General features: G+C 42.8%; 1 protein-coding gene and 1 long non-coding RNA gene across 4 annotated transcripts; one reads left to right on the top strand and one right to left on the bottom strand.

The window, feature by feature from the left end:
* Positions 1-3,386: 3,386 nt before the first annotated feature.
* On the top strand, positions 3,387-18,290 carry rgma (repulsive guidance molecule BMP co-receptor a). The gene is made up of 4 exons (XM_086074043.1): positions 3,387-3,723; positions 7,421-7,536; positions 10,118-10,635; positions 14,566-18,290. The coding sequence occupies exons 1-4, from the start codon at positions 3,566-3,568 to the stop codon at positions 15,232-15,234; spliced, it is 1,461 nt and encodes a 486-aa protein (XP_085930169.1). The 5' UTR covers positions 3,387-3,565; the 3' UTR covers positions 15,235-18,290.
* On the bottom strand, positions 4,124-18,756 carry LOC147174993 (uncharacterized). 3 transcript variants are annotated; one of them, XR_015094620.1, is made up of 5 exons: positions 18,713-18,756; positions 9,570-9,754; positions 7,317-7,547; positions 4,635-4,680; positions 4,124-4,291 (listed from the first exon to the last, which is right to left on the bottom strand). It is a non-coding gene; the product is annotated as an uncharacterized LOC147174993 (long non-coding RNA). The 3 variants fall into 3 exon arrangements; XR_015094622.1 differs by lacking the exons at positions 9,570-9,754; positions 18,713-18,756 and adding an exon at positions 7,612-7,709 and having other exon boundaries at positions 7,317-7,530; XR_015094621.1 differs by lacking the exons at positions 9,570-9,754; positions 18,713-18,756 and adding an exon at positions 7,612-7,680.
* Positions 18,757-18,805: the final 49 nt, after the last annotated feature.

The raw sequence follows: 18,805 nt of genomic DNA, 5'->3' as shown, positions 1-18,805 counted from the left end.
TTTCCTTGGCCAACACCCAACTCCTTCACAAAATAGCATCATGACAAACTGTGATGCGTTTGTGCGGTTTTGCCTTTACACAAATAAGACAACGCAACCTCCCTACATAATAATGAGGTAAATATGTACACATGTAATGTTGACAACAAGGAGCTGAAGCTTCATAACTGCTCGGAACAGTCGGTTTCTAGTTTCATGTCCAGCTGTCAGGGATGTCTTTATATGGTCGCGTCCATGAAGCACAGGGCCTTGTAGGTCGCCTCAAAGTTGGACAATCACAATCATCGGGTGGCCGTTTTTTTGTTTTTTTTTGGAAAAACAGCACGTCACATCTATCTCAGGTCACCGAAGGAAAGCAGGTTCACAGTTACCGAGTCAGAATCTTCATCGCGGGCTATTTGATGAAGAAATGTGGAAGTATTTCTTTTAAATTCCAAACAGAGAACATAAAATCCAAACATATCAAAACTAACAAAGAAGTGCCAACGTGCCACTCAAACTGTCTATTCAGGCCGTTCCTGATCCACAGTCATAACATTGCTTGGGCTTTGCGAAAGTTTAGATATACTGAATTTCAGACATTTCAGAAACGTATCTGACGGTAGCACCACGTTACTGGCTCTTTGTTCTCACCCGTTATCTGCAAGGAAGATAAACGACGGGGCGACAAATATTGAAATGGGCTCTGAAATGCCCTTGAAATAGGCTTTATTCGCACATGTATGCCCAGGATGAGCGCGTTATATGTAAAGCACATCAGTTGTTTTGCCCAATAGCAAAAACTCCGGCAAGGCGGCATGTACAGCAGCTGTGTTTGAGAAGACGGCGAGCATCCGGCACCTCTAAAACCGTCCGTTTCACACTAGGGTGTCAAGCCTTTCATGTTGTTCCCTTACATCAACGTAAAATATGCTGCCTCTCAACGGCCATCTGGAGAGGCCACGCAGGTCCGCGGCTAACATCAACGAATTACAGAGGTCTCTTTCTTGCCAGATACACAAAAGGGTGATGTCATGTGAAAGCGCTGCCCGGTGGCTGCATACTAATGGGGCATCTCCTGCATCGTATTTGGCAAAAAAAGCAACAAAGGCCCAATACGAAACCCTTTCGGTCCTCCATCTTGATTTCTATCTTGGCAGAGCGAGTTGGCTGGGAAATCTCCACACACTCTGGCGTAATGAATTTTTCTGATCAGAGGAGGAGAAACCGGAGCCGGGAGAGCCACCCGTGTGGGCAGGAGTTCAGGCTGGAGAGTAGGAAAGGGGGGGGAGGGTGGCTAGCAGTGGTATTTTCCTGCTTGCAGCCTGATCCCAAAACACAGGTGCAGCCTTTATGCGGCCCTCCCCACTCTAACCCCTCTCACCCTGCTGCTATGTGCTTACCTCCATTAAATTCTCATTATGCTGAATTTGTCTTCTTCTAACCTGCTGGGTTTGTTTTTTTTCCAGTACTGACGGCAACTTAATAAATGGTGCCTTGAGATACATGTTTAATTCATTCCATGACTATGCTCGTAACTCAAAGAATGTCTATCTCAAATCATCTTTTCCCAATTAATTTAATAGATAGCTATTAATTCGTTCCAGCCTCTGTAAAAATGTGTACTGTATTTTTTATGTGAAAAATAGCACTCTCTAATATTGTACTTGACAAAAACAGAGTGAGACATAATTAAATAGAATGTAAAGAAATAAACAGTATTTTCCAGATTTTTTCCCTTCAATTCAATGGACATTGTGCCACTCATTTTGGTGTGCACGCCTTGACCACCTCGAACATTATAATACAAACATACGGGTAGACAGTACTTGGAGCCGATCACATCACCTCAGTAATCAGTCATTTTTCACAGAGGATAAAGAAGACATGTGCGTGAGTGTTATATCAAGTCTGCATGTGTTGCCTCCCCGTTTGTGTTCAAATAGAAGTTGCTAAAGGGTTAAAACACTGCAACAAAATACTATTTGCTAGCCTGTCTGTGGCATTTTGTTAGCATTGACAAAACACATTCCTCAGGCAAAGCTACAGTATGTGGCTGTTTTAAATAGGCGCAACTCTCTGTTTTATGTTTAGTTTTACAGTAAGCTTCCATTGGCAGTGTCGATGAACAGCTTGAAGCCTTTTTTGAAGAATTGCTCACTATCTGTCAAACTGCTGCTCGTTGTGAAGTGAGTTGAGTTCATTGTCACCATACAGCGCTCGCATTTAGCATTTTTTGCTCGCAAATCAAAGCAAAATCAATCACCCAAATCACTGTTCTTATCTTGAAAAACTCAAACCGGGTCACTCGTATCTCAAATCCCCACTATATTGAATGGCTGGGTATCGATTCTAATTTCCTCAATCGATTCGATTTCGATTCACAAGAGTTCCGTTCGATTTTTCCCGATTTGATTCACTACAGTTCAATCGGTATTGCTTAATTATGGAACATCAATTCTTCTTAAATGTGAAGGACATGATAAAAAAAACTCCACAAATATTTAATTTAATAATGTAAATTTGGCGGAGGCAGTAACTGGTCAAATGATTTCGTTGATTAATGAAAGTAGCACGTGATATAATCATTTACATGTTTCACAAACACTGACATCAGCAAGGATGAGATGAAAATATTTTCATAATTGCAATTCAATAAAAATATTCAGAATTGTCTTAAAGTGCATGTCTTCCATAAATCTAAGAAAATACTCTTAAATTAATGTGAACGGTAAATTTTTCCAAAAACATGCATGGCAGGTGAATTGGACACTCCAAATTGTCCATAGGTGTGATTGTGAGTATGGTTGTTCGTCTCTGTGTGCCCTGCGATTGGCTGACAACCAGTACAGGGGTGTACCCCGCCTACTGCCCGAAGCCAGCTGGGATAGGCTCCAGCAACCCCCGCGACCCTTGTGAGGACAAGCGGTACAGAAAATGGATGGATGGATGGATGGACGGTAAATTTTGAGAAAACAGTAAGATAAAGAAAATTGTCCTTTAAAATCCTATTTTCCGAAGAATTTATGGGGGGAAAAGAGATATTTGATTAACCGATTCATGGTTCTATGAATTGATATTGGGCTCGAAAAGGAAAATCGATTCGATATATGTATTATTCGATTATTATTTTTTTTAACCCAGCCCTACTATACTGTCAATTGAATCTGTTGAAGTTCCTGGGAGCTCTTAGAATGTAGGACAAACAAAAAGGCTTAAAATGAGGGAAGCCAATATTGATCAAAAATCAATTAAAAAGGGATGCCGACGATGTCTTTTAGTTGTCTCAATCATTAGAATGAGCCCAGACTTGAATGCCGAGCCTGCTGTGAACTAGGAGGGCCTCGCAGCTGAGGCTCGGCGTCACGCAGCGCCGATCATTGTCTCCCTCACACTTTCTAACGAGCCATTTCACAACATCCACACAACGGACCTCGCCACGCAGCAGCACAGACAGCACTGCAGCCTCTCTCTCTCTCTCTCTCTTTCTCTCTCTCTCTCTCTCTCCTTCCTTCTTGCTCCCGCCGCCGCCAAAGTATTTGGATTAAACGCGCAGATGTGGCCACTTTGTGGGACTTAACGCCACATGATGTCTCTTTACCGATCGACTGTCGATCGACGACGAAGGGCAGAAGTAGTGATTCGCGTCGGTTCGGATGAAGCTCAACTCGGAGGAATCACTTTTTGTTCCCACGCTGGACGTCATGCGCACCTTGGCGGATTTTACGCGCAGAGAGCCGCCGAGTGAGTCTGATTTGGGATTACACTACTGACACTGGACGTGTTTATTTGCTTTGAAAAAGAAGGGGGGGGGGGGGGGGGTTTCCCAGGCGGCGTCGTCTGCGTCTGGTCCGCCGTCCTCGGGGTTCCTGCAGGACTCCATGCAGTCGCCAAGGTTGGTTCGTGCGTGTTTTGCCTTTCAGCCTTATATTCAAAATATACATGCATGTGCAAAGCGAGTAATGCTTCCCGCGGTGTAAAAATATTTCAACTGCCGCTGCTAGAAATGTGAATGCAAACCTGTGGAGCAGCGTTTAAATTTCTCGACCATTCATCACACGTCTAAAGCCAATCAGGGGGAGCAGTAAAATCACACACGACCCCCCCCCCACCCCAAACCCACCCCCACCTGTCTGTCTGCCTCACTGCACATTTTCATGTTCGTAAAACCCTAATAGCATGACAGCTGCAATTAGCAATAACCGAGCTGTCCAATAAGGTTGAAGTTTAATGACAGGTTTGGCTGTTCTCATAACACCATGTGCGTTTGTGTCGAGGTCCGAGGAGGTCCAGCGAGTTTTACAAGCGCCATCTGTTGGAACAGGGAGATTAGTCTGACTGACTCGACATGCTCGGGTTAATGTTCATCATTGAGCGCTGCAAGGCGAGGTGGACGCTGCAGCAGTAGTCAATATATCAAATGCCTTAGCGGATTTTTACAGGCGGAATCGCACATTTAACGCCGGGCTCCATAAAAGCAACTGGATGATGATGTTTTATTCTTATACATGTTGCACTGTGCCTCCAAGTAGTGTGACACACATATAATATGGATTAATATACATAGCATTAAGATAATAGTAAAATAAGCCAAAGTCATTTTTGGGCGTTTTGGGAAAAGCGCAAGAATTCAAGAAGCAAAAAAATCATGTTACCTCCATTCAACCTTTGCCGGTTACTATGACCTGGATGACTGAGAATCTACACAAACACAAAGAAAAAATTTTTTTTTTAGCAAGACATGCAAATTGGTCATTTGTATTCATATTGCGACAGTAGTTTAAAAATGATTTGGGCAATTATGCTTTTAAGCGCTCATAAAAATGACAAATTAATGCTTTAAAAGGCCGATGGTGTCATTTGAATTGGATCTCAATTATTCGTTTCCCTCTCAATTAGTCAAACACATGCAAGGATTTTACACATTTGTAATGTTGCCGTGTCTAATTGTAGTGAAGGTACAAAATGCACGTTCTCGTGCATACTCTCGTTTCAGATCCATATACGGCTTGTCAAATGACATTCATGATCACGCTTGGTCATTATTCTTCTTCCTGTCAATCATCCAGTCGTGTAAAATGATAAATCAATGTGCAGATTTATATACGGTAAATGTCTATTTCGATAGATGCTCACTGTACCACATGGTTAACAACTTATGTAAACATACGTTGTACCTTATAATTTTCTACTCAGAAATGATGATCTTGAGGTCGTCCAAATCATCGCTTTGTTGAAAGCGTGTCACTCAAAAATGATGAATGTCCAAGTGCCAGGAGAAAGTCAGCAAAAAAATGCGTCTTCATCCTCAGGCCAACAACAATTCGTCAAATTGGACTACATTGCTGGAAATGCGTCTGAGCGGGCGGGCCACCCTCGTTGCAAACGTGTCACGGCTCAGCCCTGGTTGGGGAAGGTCAAATCCATCATACGCGAGAGGATTGTAAAGGCAGAAATTCCTTGCTCCGTGTGAAAAACGACATCCGGCCATGACCCAAGTACACTTAAACTGACATGTCATTTGTACAAGAGAAAAAAGAGAGACACAGTCAGGCTTTGTCTGTCCGCAGCGTCGGTGCACATTTAAACCGTACATTTTCATCTCCTTACTAATACATCATGTATTCCCATAACGTCAACATGTAATGTACATAAACCTAAGATTGGCGACCCAATGAGAATGACCCGTCAACCATTTTCGGGTCCCAACCTCAAGTTCGGGACACCCTGTTCTCATGTTAACATCCTCCTGATGGCGCCCTCCCCGTGTGTCAATTACCCTGCAAAAAAAAAAAGCTGCTTCTTGTGGCTCGGTTTATGACAAACACGCTCACAAATGGTTGACAGTAACTGTTTTTTTTTTCCCTTGTCATTTTTTCTATTGTGGTGAGACACTCTATGACTTTCATATTGGTTGCATCTATCAATTACTATGTATTATTATTAACAATTACTAAGAATTATTATTATGCTGAAAGCAAATTCTCATATAAAGAAAGTTTTGGTGATTTTGCATGGCTTTTACTACCAGTGCAAATAAGCCATTGCCAGCATTGCTGGTATTTTTGCTTGTGCGAGCGGTGAATGCTTGCGAACATAGCAAATTTGGGGTTTTCATCAGGATTTGTAAGATGTTCACAGACAGTTTTTACTCGTCGCAAAGAAATTTTGAACATGTTCAGACGGTTTTTCAGCGCCCGCAAAGATATTTTGAAGCCTTTTAGGAACCCTGACGAAAACCTCAGTTTAGCGACATTCGCATGAATTTGTCGCTCAGTAAGACACAAGAAACTTTTTATTTATGGATTTATTTAAATATCCACTTTACTTTGTAAAATATTATGCTGACAGTGACACTAAGAACTCCCTACAGATTTGACTTAAATATAATAATTAAAATTAAGAAATTATGTTGACATTTTGGAAAACTTTATTTACAGTAGAAAACTTTAGGGAGCTATTTACTTCCTTAGTTTTCAATTTTCTTAACACATGATGATGACCCTGGAAGCTTCCTGCAATTTTTGTTATAATTTGTAAACATATCTGTCTCTTCTTTATATGTTTGTTACTGGCAAAGGGATGCAACAGGTGGGGTAAAAAGACAGCTAGCAAATGCCATCTGCAGCTGACTTTTTAATTAAAAGACAAAGTAATAAAAAAAAAAAATGTCACAAATATTTTTTCTTTTACTGCAAATTAATATTGGCTTGAAATATCGGTTATCGGCCTCTTTGACTACTAATAATCGGTATCAGCCCTGAAAAAAAAAACATTGGTCGATCACAAAAATTTTGACTTTACTACCTGTCTATCTATCTATCTATCGATCTAATACATTCCCATAATGGTGGTGTAACGCACAAATACTATATAAAGAAAAAATAAACATGAATTTGGTTTAGTTCACTTTACTACCAGTGCAGCTCCTATATTTTCATTTACTACACGAACGTTCAAAATGCCCTCCTTTCAAACTTTTTACAGGGATTTTCAACTCTGCCGTGATACGTAGTCATCTTGCATTAAATCTAAAAGTGATCGTGAGGTTTGAGTAATTTGAGTTGTCGAATTCATCGTGCTTTGTGAACGCTTCAGCGGCTCACGGTGGAAACAAGCCTGCGCATTGAGGTGTAATTCGAACCGTGTGGAGTGAGTGGGGGGTGTTCGTACAAGGGGGGGGGGGGGGGCCCGAACACTGATTGGTTCGCCGGGTCTCCCCTCTCGCTCTCCCCGGGCTGACATACACACATTTGCGGCTCCCTCCTGCTCTCCCTCCCGTGAAGGAAAGAAACGACCTGCTCGCGGCTGGCTAGCTTACTTTTCGGTACACTTACCGGCGGGGAGGGCGGAGTGATGAGAGAGAGCACAGGCCCGACTTGAAACTCGTTTTCCGGGCTTTTCTCAAGCTTGTCCCCCGCCGTGTCGCCCTTTCCACCAGGCAGAGGAGTGAAGGGCGACCCCGAGCTGGATGGATGGTTATGGGGAAGAGAGGCAGACCCTCGGCGCTTGACGTGTGCAGAGTCCTCGCTCTCTTCGTGTCGCTCTTCCCTTCAGGTAAGACGAAACTTTAAAACATAAAATACACGTTTTGTAAGTGATAAAAGACTGCCTGGGATTTACTGGACTTACCATACAGGGGGAACTTTCCACCATTTTTTGTTATGTTTGAAGCGGTAATATTTGGCGCCGCTTAAGGTGTTGTAAATCGGCCAAAGTGTCGTAAAAGCCACTAAATGCTAACTGCTGCGTTTATGCAATTAGCGACAATCAATTGCGACAAATGTTGAGTCGGGGTTGCGAGATTGGAGACGGGTCGTCCTTGTGACGTTTTAGGCAAACAGCAGCTTAAAAAGGGAGAGTGAAAACACATTGTAAACATTTCAAATGTATTGCCGCAACAAGTTTTGAGTGTTTGCCATCACTGTTGGATCTGTAAAGTCAGAAAGTAACGAGAATATGTTTTTGCTGCTTTGTTTTGTTTGGGGGAAGGGGGCGTGTTTTTGGTTTTTAACAGTAGCGCATGGAAAGCTAATACTTTTTTTTTCCACTTAACATTTGCTCATACCAAAGAAGATGGCTTAATGTTGAACTGTTGTTATTGCTGCCTATAAAAATAATTTTAAAAGTGTGTGATTTTGCACGTGAGTGCATGTGTGAGAGGATTTCTCCTTTATAGAGAAACTTGGCACCGGCTGGTTTTTAAAGTTACTATGGCAGAAAATATGCTACCGAAAGCACATTTTTAAGTCAAATAAACAGAATGAATGACAGCACTGGGACACTTTCACTCTTCTTCATTCAGCTCTGGATGTTTGCGAAACTCTTATCAGTATATTGGCTCTTAGGTCACTCAGCATCCAACAACAAGGTGATAACGCGCTGACAGTTGAGATTATTATACTGTCGTATTGTCATCTTGTTACCGTTTGGAGACAGTGATGAGTCTTTTATGGTGGTTTGTGTTTAAAAAGCGGGACTTTATAGTGGTTTTTATGCACGCCCACCTTCCGAAATACATCACAAGTCAAACGCTGTGTCGCAATGTTTGAAGAACATTTTGTGTAAAGGGGCGGCCTGGATGGGTTTTAATGGAATTGGCGGCAAACTACTTTAGTAGGTGTTTGCTCAAATAAAAGTTTAGATTAATGCAGTGGTTCTCAAAAGTTTTACACATATAGCACCACCTTAAAAAAATACTTAGTATAGTCGACCTAAGTGTTCATCAAAAGTGAAGACAGAAGTCAATAGACAACCATTGTAAAACCTTCATTGACGCTTGAGGAAACAAATAAATAGAAGTTGACTGCTGTTAAGGGTAAAAACACTAAACCACTCCACTTTTACGTTGAACATAATGGGGCAGTCATATTTCTTTGGAATGACATGTTCATGGTCTATCTGTCACCATCGTAAAAAAAAAAGAAGAAGACGCTAGAGGCAAATTCTGAAGTAACTTTTTTTTTTTTGTATTGCTAACCGTATATTGCAAGTGTAAAAAAACCTGTTCCTTAATAAGTGACCACTTCCTTTAAATGCTCATTAAATTGAATGTAGTACAACAAATAAGGCATGAAGATGACAAAGTACAATTTACAAGTACAACATCTAAGAAACTTCATACATGGCTTTCAATGTAGATATAAAAAAAACGTTAAAGGAGTTTATAGTATAGTATACGATGCAACAAGTCCAAAAATAGATGTGGCGGAAATTCAGACATACCGGAAATGGATAACGAGCGTCGTCGTATACTAGCAGGTTAAGTCAATATGTTTGGCTAAATGACTCAAAGACAACAAGCGAAACCTGTGAGAAAATGTCTTCCACAAACTTGACGATTGAGGATTGGCTCCTTTAAAAGCACAACTATTTACAACATCCACTCGAGTTATCCTGCTTATTTGAATGAGAAAAAAAAAAACAGAACTTTTTGTGGTACATCTGGCAGCGCAGCACCAAACAAGTTTTTTGTTATTGTTGTCAATTCAGATCAGCGGCAGTCAGTAGTTTTTCTGCCTCTTGGAAGTGCTTCTTGTGTACAAATATTATGATAAAGTCTATTGAGTTTATTTTAGACGTAAACTGACCTTGAGCAAGGAAGCAAAGACACGGACTTTTCTGTCACGGCGGGTGTCTGGCTTTGGTCAAAGCCCACTCGTGCATCCGGACTTAACCGATGGTCAGACGGTCCATCGCTTTTCTGCCACCCCGGAAGTAGCCTGGCACAGGGTCCGACATGCCACGTTGACCCCTGCCACAACCGGCACTGGCCCTGTTTAGAAATGATAAAATACGTTCAGTATCGACGATGATTTCATATAGTTTGTGTCGGGTTCAGTCAACATAGAACATTTAATAAACAATACACAAGGAAGGAAGACAAGAGACTTCGATTATTTTTTTTACAAGCGAGGAGAACGGACAGAGATGTGCTCAGTTACAATCTTCGACCCCCGGTGTGAGGCACACTCTCCCGAGCCCTCTCTTTTTATTTTTTTTTATAGGGCGTTCCAACAACAAAATGTTTCAGTCCTTATCTTGTGATAATGAGCCATGCTTTGCAATACTATAAGAGTAAATATGGGATAACATATCTACATTTATTCTAACAGTCTGTGCCCTTATTTTCTAACAGTGAGCCAACAGTGTAAGATCCTCAAGTGCAACTCAGAATTTTGGGCCTCCACGAGCAACTCGGGGCCGGAGGAGGAGTTCTGCACGGCGCTGCGCGCGTACAACAGCTGCGTGCGGCGCACGGCGCGCACCTGCCGAGGCGACCTGGCGTACCACTCGGCCCAGCATGGCATCGAGGACCTCATGAGCCAACACAACTGCTCCAAGGAGGGACCCACGTCGCAGCCTCGCGCCCGCACCCCGCTGGCCCCTGCGCTCCCGCCGCTGCTGCCCGACAGCCAGGAGCGCTCGGACGGCCCCGAGGTTTGCCACTACGAGCGCAGTTTCCCGCGCAACGCCGCGCAGCCCAACTTTACGCATTGCGGCTTCTTCGGAGACCCCCACCTGAGGACCTTTGGGGACGACTTCCAGACGTGCAAGGTGGAGGGCGCCTGGCCGCTCATTCACAACAAGTACCTGTCGGTCCAGGTGACCAACACCCCAGTGCTGCCCGGATCCTCTGCCACGGCCACAAGCAAGGTGAGCTGCCTTTTATTTATCCCAATTGAGGGGGGCCATTTTCTCACTATTGGACTATTGATGTGTCTTTGAGAGATATCATAACTTAAGTTATGAGCTCAGGCTGCAACAAACTATTATTTGAACTCTTACCGCCAAAAAACGTCAATTGACATAAGGACACGCCCACTGTATAACGCCAATAATGTCAATTGTCGTCAACTACGTTTTGTTTTGTTTTTCCTCAATCGGCAATGCAACGTCTTGTGCGTCTGGTTTGTGAATGGGGGTTGTGAAAATCCCAAAACACCTACTAACCATGGCCAGCAGATGGCAGCATTGTATCTCTTTTTCCCGGGTGTCAAATTACATGAAAACATGGCAGATCTTAGAAGGTTTTCAAGGATGACGTGAATGATCAAAGAGTTAGTCACAGTAAATCTAATTCACAGAGCCTCACTAAACAAATACGTGCCTTTAAGAGGCGGGGCTTTGTGGGGTGACATGGCAAGTTGTGTGTGGCTCTCCTTTCCCATCTGCACGGGCATTACATTAAGTAGGTATGCTGTAAAAACATAAATAAATGATCACTACAAAATAGGGGTAGACCAATTATCGCCCGTGTCGATTATTGGTTCAACATTTCCAGAGGTGGCAAATCCAGGTCCAGAAAGTAAAAACCCTGCCACAATTTGGCTTTAGCCCGTGATGCTAGCAAGCTCGCTAGCATGCTAGCTCCCTAGCAGGTAAATGAGCACCTATTTTTTCATGTTTGAAAATGAACACTCCACAAACAAGAAAGCAAGTAAAACTTTGTGTTTATGTGAGCGGTATAATATATTTTTGTAAAAGTTTATTTTCCCGTGCATTTGTCTCCCCCTGGCTGTTGTTTTACTGTTCTGTATTATCGTTTGTTCAATAAAAAGAAAAAAGCAGGTAAACAAGCACCAATGGAGCTAGCTAGCTAGCACCTGGGGCTAAATGCGACAGTTTGGCTTTAGCCCCTGATGCTAGCTAGCTAGCTCCCTAGCAGGTAAACGAGCACCAATGGAGCTAGCTAGCTAGCTAGCACCTGGGGTTAAAATCAAATTGTGGCAGGGTTTCAACTTTCTGGACTGGATTTGTCACCTCTGAACATTTAGGTTATTTTGAAATTTTGGAAAACTTCATTTCCTGAAGAAAGCATTTATTTTTAATTTTTTTAAGAAATGCTGATGACCTGAACTTTTGGTTAGAATTTTAGAACTGACATGTCTATTGTCTAAGATAATTTCCACAAAGTTAAAGCGTTGGAGTTTGTATTTTTGACGCCAATATTAGTGAAATAATATTGTGTCCAAATAAACTGAAAAACCACATCGGTCTATCGATACAATAAATCCACAGATTTAAGTGCAAACGCGGGGATATTTGCAATAGACACGATTAGTGATGTAATGATATCAGAAGGTCACGATGTGATATTATCACGGTAAGAACCTCGCAATGCGATTATCATGATATGATTGCGCTGCTTTTTTTGTAACTTGACGACAACGATATCGCATCAATTTTAATATCACGACGTAGCCGTTAATCGTGACGTCCCGAGACAAGTTATGTACGCTTTAGAAAATGGATGCTTATAAAAAAAGCCCTCTTCGATCTTTATGAGCGTTCTTCATTTGTGTGTTGCATTTCAACAGTTTGGACTTTTTCCTTTGGCGTGAAGTCCACACGTCCGCACGTTCGCAAGCATCTCCTCGCCAAGCTCAATCATCTTTGCGCTCTTAAATCGTTTCCGCAGCGTCGAGTAAGCTGCATGAGAAATGTCCCTCGGTCGAAATGTCCGCCGAGTCGCTCGAGATTCTCAAGCAAATCATTGCAGGCTTTGTGTACTTTCCAGTCTATCATAACACAACTTGTCCAATCACGTCGTGCGGTGGAATCATTATCACTCATCAAACGTTTCTTAATGATCCTCCATTACGCAGCATTTAGGCTTCTCGTTTTAGCTTTTTGAAGGGTTTTTTTTTTTGTCTTCTTTTCTTTTAGCAGCAGAGACTTGAGTGTGGACAAAAGGAAAACAAGGCAGCGGGGCCAAAAGGCACCTGTGCAAACAATCTGTTAAGAGATCAGCATTAGCCCAGCAATGTAGCGCACGTAAAAGCGTCTTGGCAGGCTGCGCTGCAATAACAAGTCATTCGCACCGCGTCTCCTCTTCCAATCTTTTTGGAGTGACTTATTCCACTTGCTGCCATCGCCATCGCCGGTGACAACGAGTCGTCAGTGTCCTCGATGCTGAGCGGTCTGGCTTCATTAGCGGCGGTGTACATGCGGCTCAGCACCCGACGCCACGCCCCGCGGCATAGTTGTGGGGTTCACTGGCAGGTTTTGCAACGCCATGAATGGCTCGTCTTTGTGTCTGCACACTGAGGCCGCGTTTTTACACATTGCTCAGACGGCTGGCTTCTCTCTCTCGTCTCTCGTCTCTCTTCTTCTTCTTTTTTTTTTAATTTGGGAGGGCGTTTACCTTGGCCTCACGCTCGCTCCCCCACGTTGAGCTCGCTGAAATGTGACACGAAGGCTGGGTGGACCACATGGCACACAAACGCTGAAGAACTTTCCTTTCAGTGAGACGTTATTATTTAGTGTGGAAGCTCTACAGTTGAATATATTTTGATTTTGAGTTGTCATGTTGCAGTTCTGTGGCCGTTGGGTTTTTGTTTGTTATGGGTGTTCTTGTTGTTTTTGTCTGTGGTGTTTTTTGTCTTGTGTTCTTGGTTTCTTCCCTGGTCTCCTTTTTGTCTAACCACGTCCACAAAGTGCCTTTGTCACCGCCAAGTAGCCTTTGCCACAGCTAGCCAAGTCGTCGTCGTCACAGCTGGCCAAGTCGTCCGCGTCACAGCTAGCCAGGTCGTCGTCGTCACAGTTAGCCAGGTTGTCGTCGTCGCAGCTAGCCAGGTCGTCGTCGTCACAGCTAGCAAAGTCGTCGTCGTCACAGCTAGCAAAGTCGTCGTCGTCACAGCTAGCCAGGTTGTCGTCGTCGCAGCTAGCCAGGTCGTCGTCGTCACAGCTAGCAAAGTCGTCGTCGTCACAGCTAGCCAAGTCGTCGTCGTCACAGCTAGCCAGGTTGTCGTCGTCGCAGCTAGCCAGGTCGTCGTCGTCACAGCTAGCAAAGTCGTCGTCGTCGCAGCTAGCCAGGTCGTCGTCGTCACAGCTAGCCAGGTTGTCGTCGTCACAGCTAGCCAGGTCGTCGTCGTCACAGTTAGTAAAGTCGTCGTCGTCACAGCTAGCCAGGTCGTCGTCGTCGCAGCTAGCCAGGTCGTCCTCGTCACAGCTAGCCAAGTCGTCGTCAACAGAAAAAATGTTGAGCAAAAACATTTTTTAACCCAAACATTATTTTTTTCCCAATGTACGTTTTCCACAAAAAACAGGGGAGGGAACTCCTAAACATGAACAAAAAAAATGATTCCACGAATATGCGATTGCAAACTGCTAATATGCACGGCTTAATGGTAGTTGTAACATCACCAATCACCACTAGATGGCGGTCATATCTTTTTACACTGGGTCATGCGCTGCCCTATATATAGTACAACGTGAGTAGACCGAATAATTTGATGACATGCAGCACAAACATACTACAATTATACAATTATACAAACATTTTGGGCGAATTTTGTGAAAAAATGTACAAAATGAATTCTTGCACTTAATTATTAATTGTTGATTTCTTGTTCAGCAATTTTGTGCCACCTTTTGAATGTTCATTTGTATGCGGTTATTTTTTGTTTGTTTCAATTATATCATTGAATATATAACATTTCAAATTGTATTATTATCAAAACGTCTGGTTAAGAAATGTGTGGTCCTAAGTAGCGCTGATGAAAAATGGTGGCCCCGGAGATCTCAGGAAAACCCAGCAAATAATTTTTTTTTGTTTTGTTTTGTTTTTTTTGTCTTTTGCAGCTGACAATCATCTTCAAGAACTTCCAGGAGTGCGTGGACCAGAAGATGTATCACGCCGAGACGGACGAGCTCCCGGCCGCCTTCGCCGACGGCTCCAAGAACGGCGGCGAGCGCCACGGCGCCAACGCCCTCCGCGTGGTGGAAAAGGTTCCCGGCCAGCACGTGGAGATCCAGGCCCGCTATATCGGCACCACGGTGGTGGTGCGGCAGGTGGGCCGCTACTTGACCTTCGCCGTGCGCATGCCCGAGGAGGTGGTGCGCTCGGTGGAGGAGGACGACAACCAGGACTTGTACCTGTGTCTGCACGGCTGCCCCGCCAACCAGCGCATCGATTTCAAAAATGTCCGGAGCCCGTCCGGCGCCGGCGGTGGCGCCGGCGCCGGGAGGTTCACCTACCAGTCGGCCAAGGCCAAGTGCAAGGAGCGTCTGCCCGTGGAGGATCTGTACTTCCAGTCGTGCGTCTTCGACCTCCTCTCGTCCGGCGACATCAACTTCACCTTGGCCGCCTACTACGCCCTGGAGGACGTGAAGATGCTGCACTCCAACAGCAAGCGCTATCACATCTTCGAGAAGGACGCCTTCGCCAGCCGCGCCGCAACGCGCACGCCCGGCAAACACTTCCCGCTCAACCTCCTCGCCGTCCTCTTGTGCGCCACGCTTGCTCTATAGCCACTTTGGAGGGTTGCAAATCGTTTTCCGGTCAATTTCCGTGGGGATTGTGGAAATATGCCACATTGAAACTTGAACTGGGAATTGACGTTTTGGTGTGGAGGTGTCAAAATTAACCGATTGTTCAATGATCAAATTAATCGACAGCTGTTTTATTAATTGAGTCATCGATTGGAGCCTTTTTTTTTTTTTTTTAAATTGTCCAAATCCTCTGATTTCAGCATATCAACTAGTGCTGTCGAAATTGATCGAGTAATCGATTATCAAATTAGTCGACACTTATTTTAATAATCGAGTAATCGTTTAGGGCCATTTTTTTATTTTAAATTGTCCAAATCCTCAGATTACAGCATATCAATAGAGCTGTCACAATGAATCGATTAATCGATTATCAAATTAGTCAACACTTATTTTAATAATCGAGTAATCGTTTAGGGCCATTTTTTTATTTTAAATTGTCCAAATCCTCAGATTACAGCATATCAATAGAGCTGTCACAATGAATCGATTAATCGATTATCAAATTAATCGACAACTATTTTAATAATCGAGTAATCGTTTGGAGTCATTTTTTATTTAAAATTGTCCAAATCCTCAGATTACAGCATATCCTCAGATTACATCATATCAATAGAGCTGTCACAATGAATCGATTAATCGATGATCAAATTAATCGACAACTATTTTAATAATAGAGTAATCGTTTGGAGTCATTTTAAAAAAAAAATTGGGCCAAATCCTCTGATTTCAGCTTTGTTGTGTCATAAGCAAACATCCATGCAAAATAGAGAGCTCTCCTTGCTCACATACGAGGGCATTCCGGTGATTATGTCAACGTATAATTTCCCCGAGCCAATTTTGTAAACTTGTCATTTATCTCCCCAAATTTCCACATCAAGTTTCTAGCTCTGAAAATTCCCATAAATTTTGCAACTCTCTTGGATCGTAGGCTCACGTTTTCCTCACAAGGACTTGGAAACGGGATTACGCTCACTGGACTTTTTGGGACGTTTGATGGATTTCTGTGGATCGTCCGTTCAAGCCAAGTAAGGAAAGCCCGAGAAAGGACAACAATGAGAGCTTTTGTTCACGGTTTCAAACTCATTTTTTGTCATGGGCCACCTTGTCGTTCTGGTTCCCCCTCAGAGGACGAAGCATACAAACAACACTCACAGGTATTTAATTGTCAGCTCGGTGGCAACGAGCATTACGTGAGCTTAGTTGGGGACCTTTTCCGCCCCTTCTTCTTGCTCTTAATGAAATAAGCCGTCTCACTTCCAGTTGACCTCATTTTGTGCACATATACGAATTTGCCCGTCGACTTAAATCTCACAAAATCTGCGGGAGGTTCACTGTAGAGTATTGTTCAACTTTTAATCTATTTATTTAAAAAATAAATAAATATGCTTGCAATATCTCAACATTAGCAACTTTGCAATTTTGGTGCAGATTTGAGCAAGAATAATGACATTGAGGGCCACAAAGCAGCTCTTTTTTACAGGACAACTGAACCCAAATTGTCAAATTGTTACTTTTAACTTACAACACTAAAATTCGGTTATAGTTCAGAACTGATTGAAGAAAAATAAAATAAAAAAAGTCATGGAAAATGATGTGGCAAGCAATCACTCAAGTAACCATTATTGTGAATAAAGGGAATTTGCAGTATGTGTTAAAAATGACCATTTCTGTACAGATTTTCTGCCAAAATGAAAACAAATCCACCTTCAACTCGACTATAATGACAAGTTAGCTCTATATAATTTATTTGGTTGTTGTTTTTCAAAAATCGTTTCCAGTTGAATACGTTTTGTCGAAACTTTATTTGGACGTACGCCGCCAATGTTACTTACGTGGCAACGCATTCAGCGCGCGGCGACGTAAAATGGCGGCTGGCTGTCCGCCGAGCAACGCGAAACGTCTATCGTAGCGTTCCTAAAGAAACAACATGCGACCGGTAGAGTCAACCTCGCCAACGCCGCGCTCTCGTCATTCAGCAGACACATTCAAGAGTTTTGATCGTCCCTTTAGGAACGCTACGAGGCGTACCTTGCTTTCTTCACATTGCTCGGCAGAGAGACGGCCGCCATTTTACGTCACGACGCACTGAATGCGTTACGTCCAAATAAAGTTTCTACAAAACGTATATTCGACTGGAAATGATTTTTGAAAAATGAATCTCATAGCTATGACGTTAGAAGGCGCTTCATTTGAAAGACGCAACATATTTTTGGCGGGGGTCACCGGAAACACGGCGTGTGTCGGAACCGAGGTCACTATTTGAGGAAATACATGTAAAAAAAGAAAAAAGAAGCATCATTCACGTGCAAGTGATATAATATGAGGGCTTGAGTCTTTGCCAAAGCAACAAGCCTCCGTGCCAACATCTTTGCAAGTGTCCGTCGAGCAAGCAGAGAATTTAGCGAGTACGAGCCGCATTTAGTCCCGATTTCAACGCGAGCTCTCCGCTGTGCTCGCTCGTATTCGTCTTTGTTTGATTTCAACACTGAAGTATTTGTCACTGCTGCCCGCCTTTTTGGATTTTCTTTCTTTTCTTTTTTTTTTGGGGGGGGGGGTGCTTTGACGAGAGCAGTGACGCAGTTTAAGTGATTGTAATGTGGAATCGGAATCTTGTGTTTGTAAATGTGGTTTGTATTGTGACTTTTATAGTAGCTGATGTGAGATTTGTACATAAAGCATGTGTGAGTTGTGTTGATTTGACTTACTGTGAATGTGAAATATTATTTTAAGAGATTTTTTTTTTTTTTTGTGCAGAGATATGAACAGCACACAACACGATCTTCAGCTTTTGTGTTTTGCGCTGCTCATGATTGCCAAATGAATGCACTTTATGTTTTTATCCAGCTCTTGTGTTGTTGTTGATGTTGTTTGAAATTTAAAAGGAATAAATATAATAATAATAATAAAAAACTGGGAAATGCCCCAATAGATCAAACTGTATGTAAAAAAAAAAAAAAAAAAAAAGTGGTGCCACACACACCAGCTGTTTATAATGTCAATTATTTATTGAATAAAAGAAATGTCTCGTTAGTGAACTGCTGGTCTCTGTTGTGACTTTGCACGTGTGTTAGTCTTCTGCTGCCCCCTACCGGATGTTGGAAGACACTGAAAGGCATGTGGTGGCCTTTAAACGTTTTTTTCCCCAAGTATGTTAGCTACTATTTGAGGAAATAATAATAGTATGCACACAAAAGAAAACAGGCAGTGGTTGGTTGCCAACTTTTTTTCCCTTTTTTATTTTTTATTTTTTTTACCAGAGGTGAACGTTTTACACACACACACAAAACAAAATGCCAGTCGGTCATTGATCTTTTTTTTTTCTTCGTCCCTTTCGTCACTATTTTGGACACTTTTATACAGGTGGGACATCACATAGCACTCGAGCATACATGTATGATATATTTACAATCATCTCCTTGACTCAAACATTCAATAAACAAAATATAATATAACATACCGTGTGCGTCTTGTAACCCACAAGGAGTTGCCGTCGTCTTTCTCGATCAATCATATCCAAACAGGAAGTAATTGAGTGACCCAAACCGGAAGT

This window comes from Leptonotus elevatus, chromosome 4 (assembly GCF_054856555.1).
Source record: "Leptonotus elevatus isolate MCC_2025b chromosome 4, RoL_Lele_1.0, whole genome shotgun sequence".
Lineage (NCBI taxonomy): Eukaryota > Metazoa > Chordata > Actinopteri > Syngnathiformes > Syngnathidae > Leptonotus > Leptonotus elevatus.
This window is presented reverse-complemented; position numbering and strand designations above follow the sequence as displayed.

Coding starts and splice junctions, on each gene's coding strand:
- rgma (XM_086074043.1), top strand. CDS start 3,566: ATGATGTCTCTTTACCGATCGACTGTCGATCGACGACGAAGGGCAGAA. Junction 3,724..7,420: donor TACGCGCAGAGAGCCGCCGA/GTGAGTCTGATT, acceptor CCTTTCCACCAG/GCAGAGGAGTGAAGGGCGAC. Junction 7,537..10,117: donor CGTGTCGCTCTTCCCTTCAG/GTAAGACGAAAC, acceptor ATTTTCTAACAG/TGAGCCAACAGTGTAAGATC.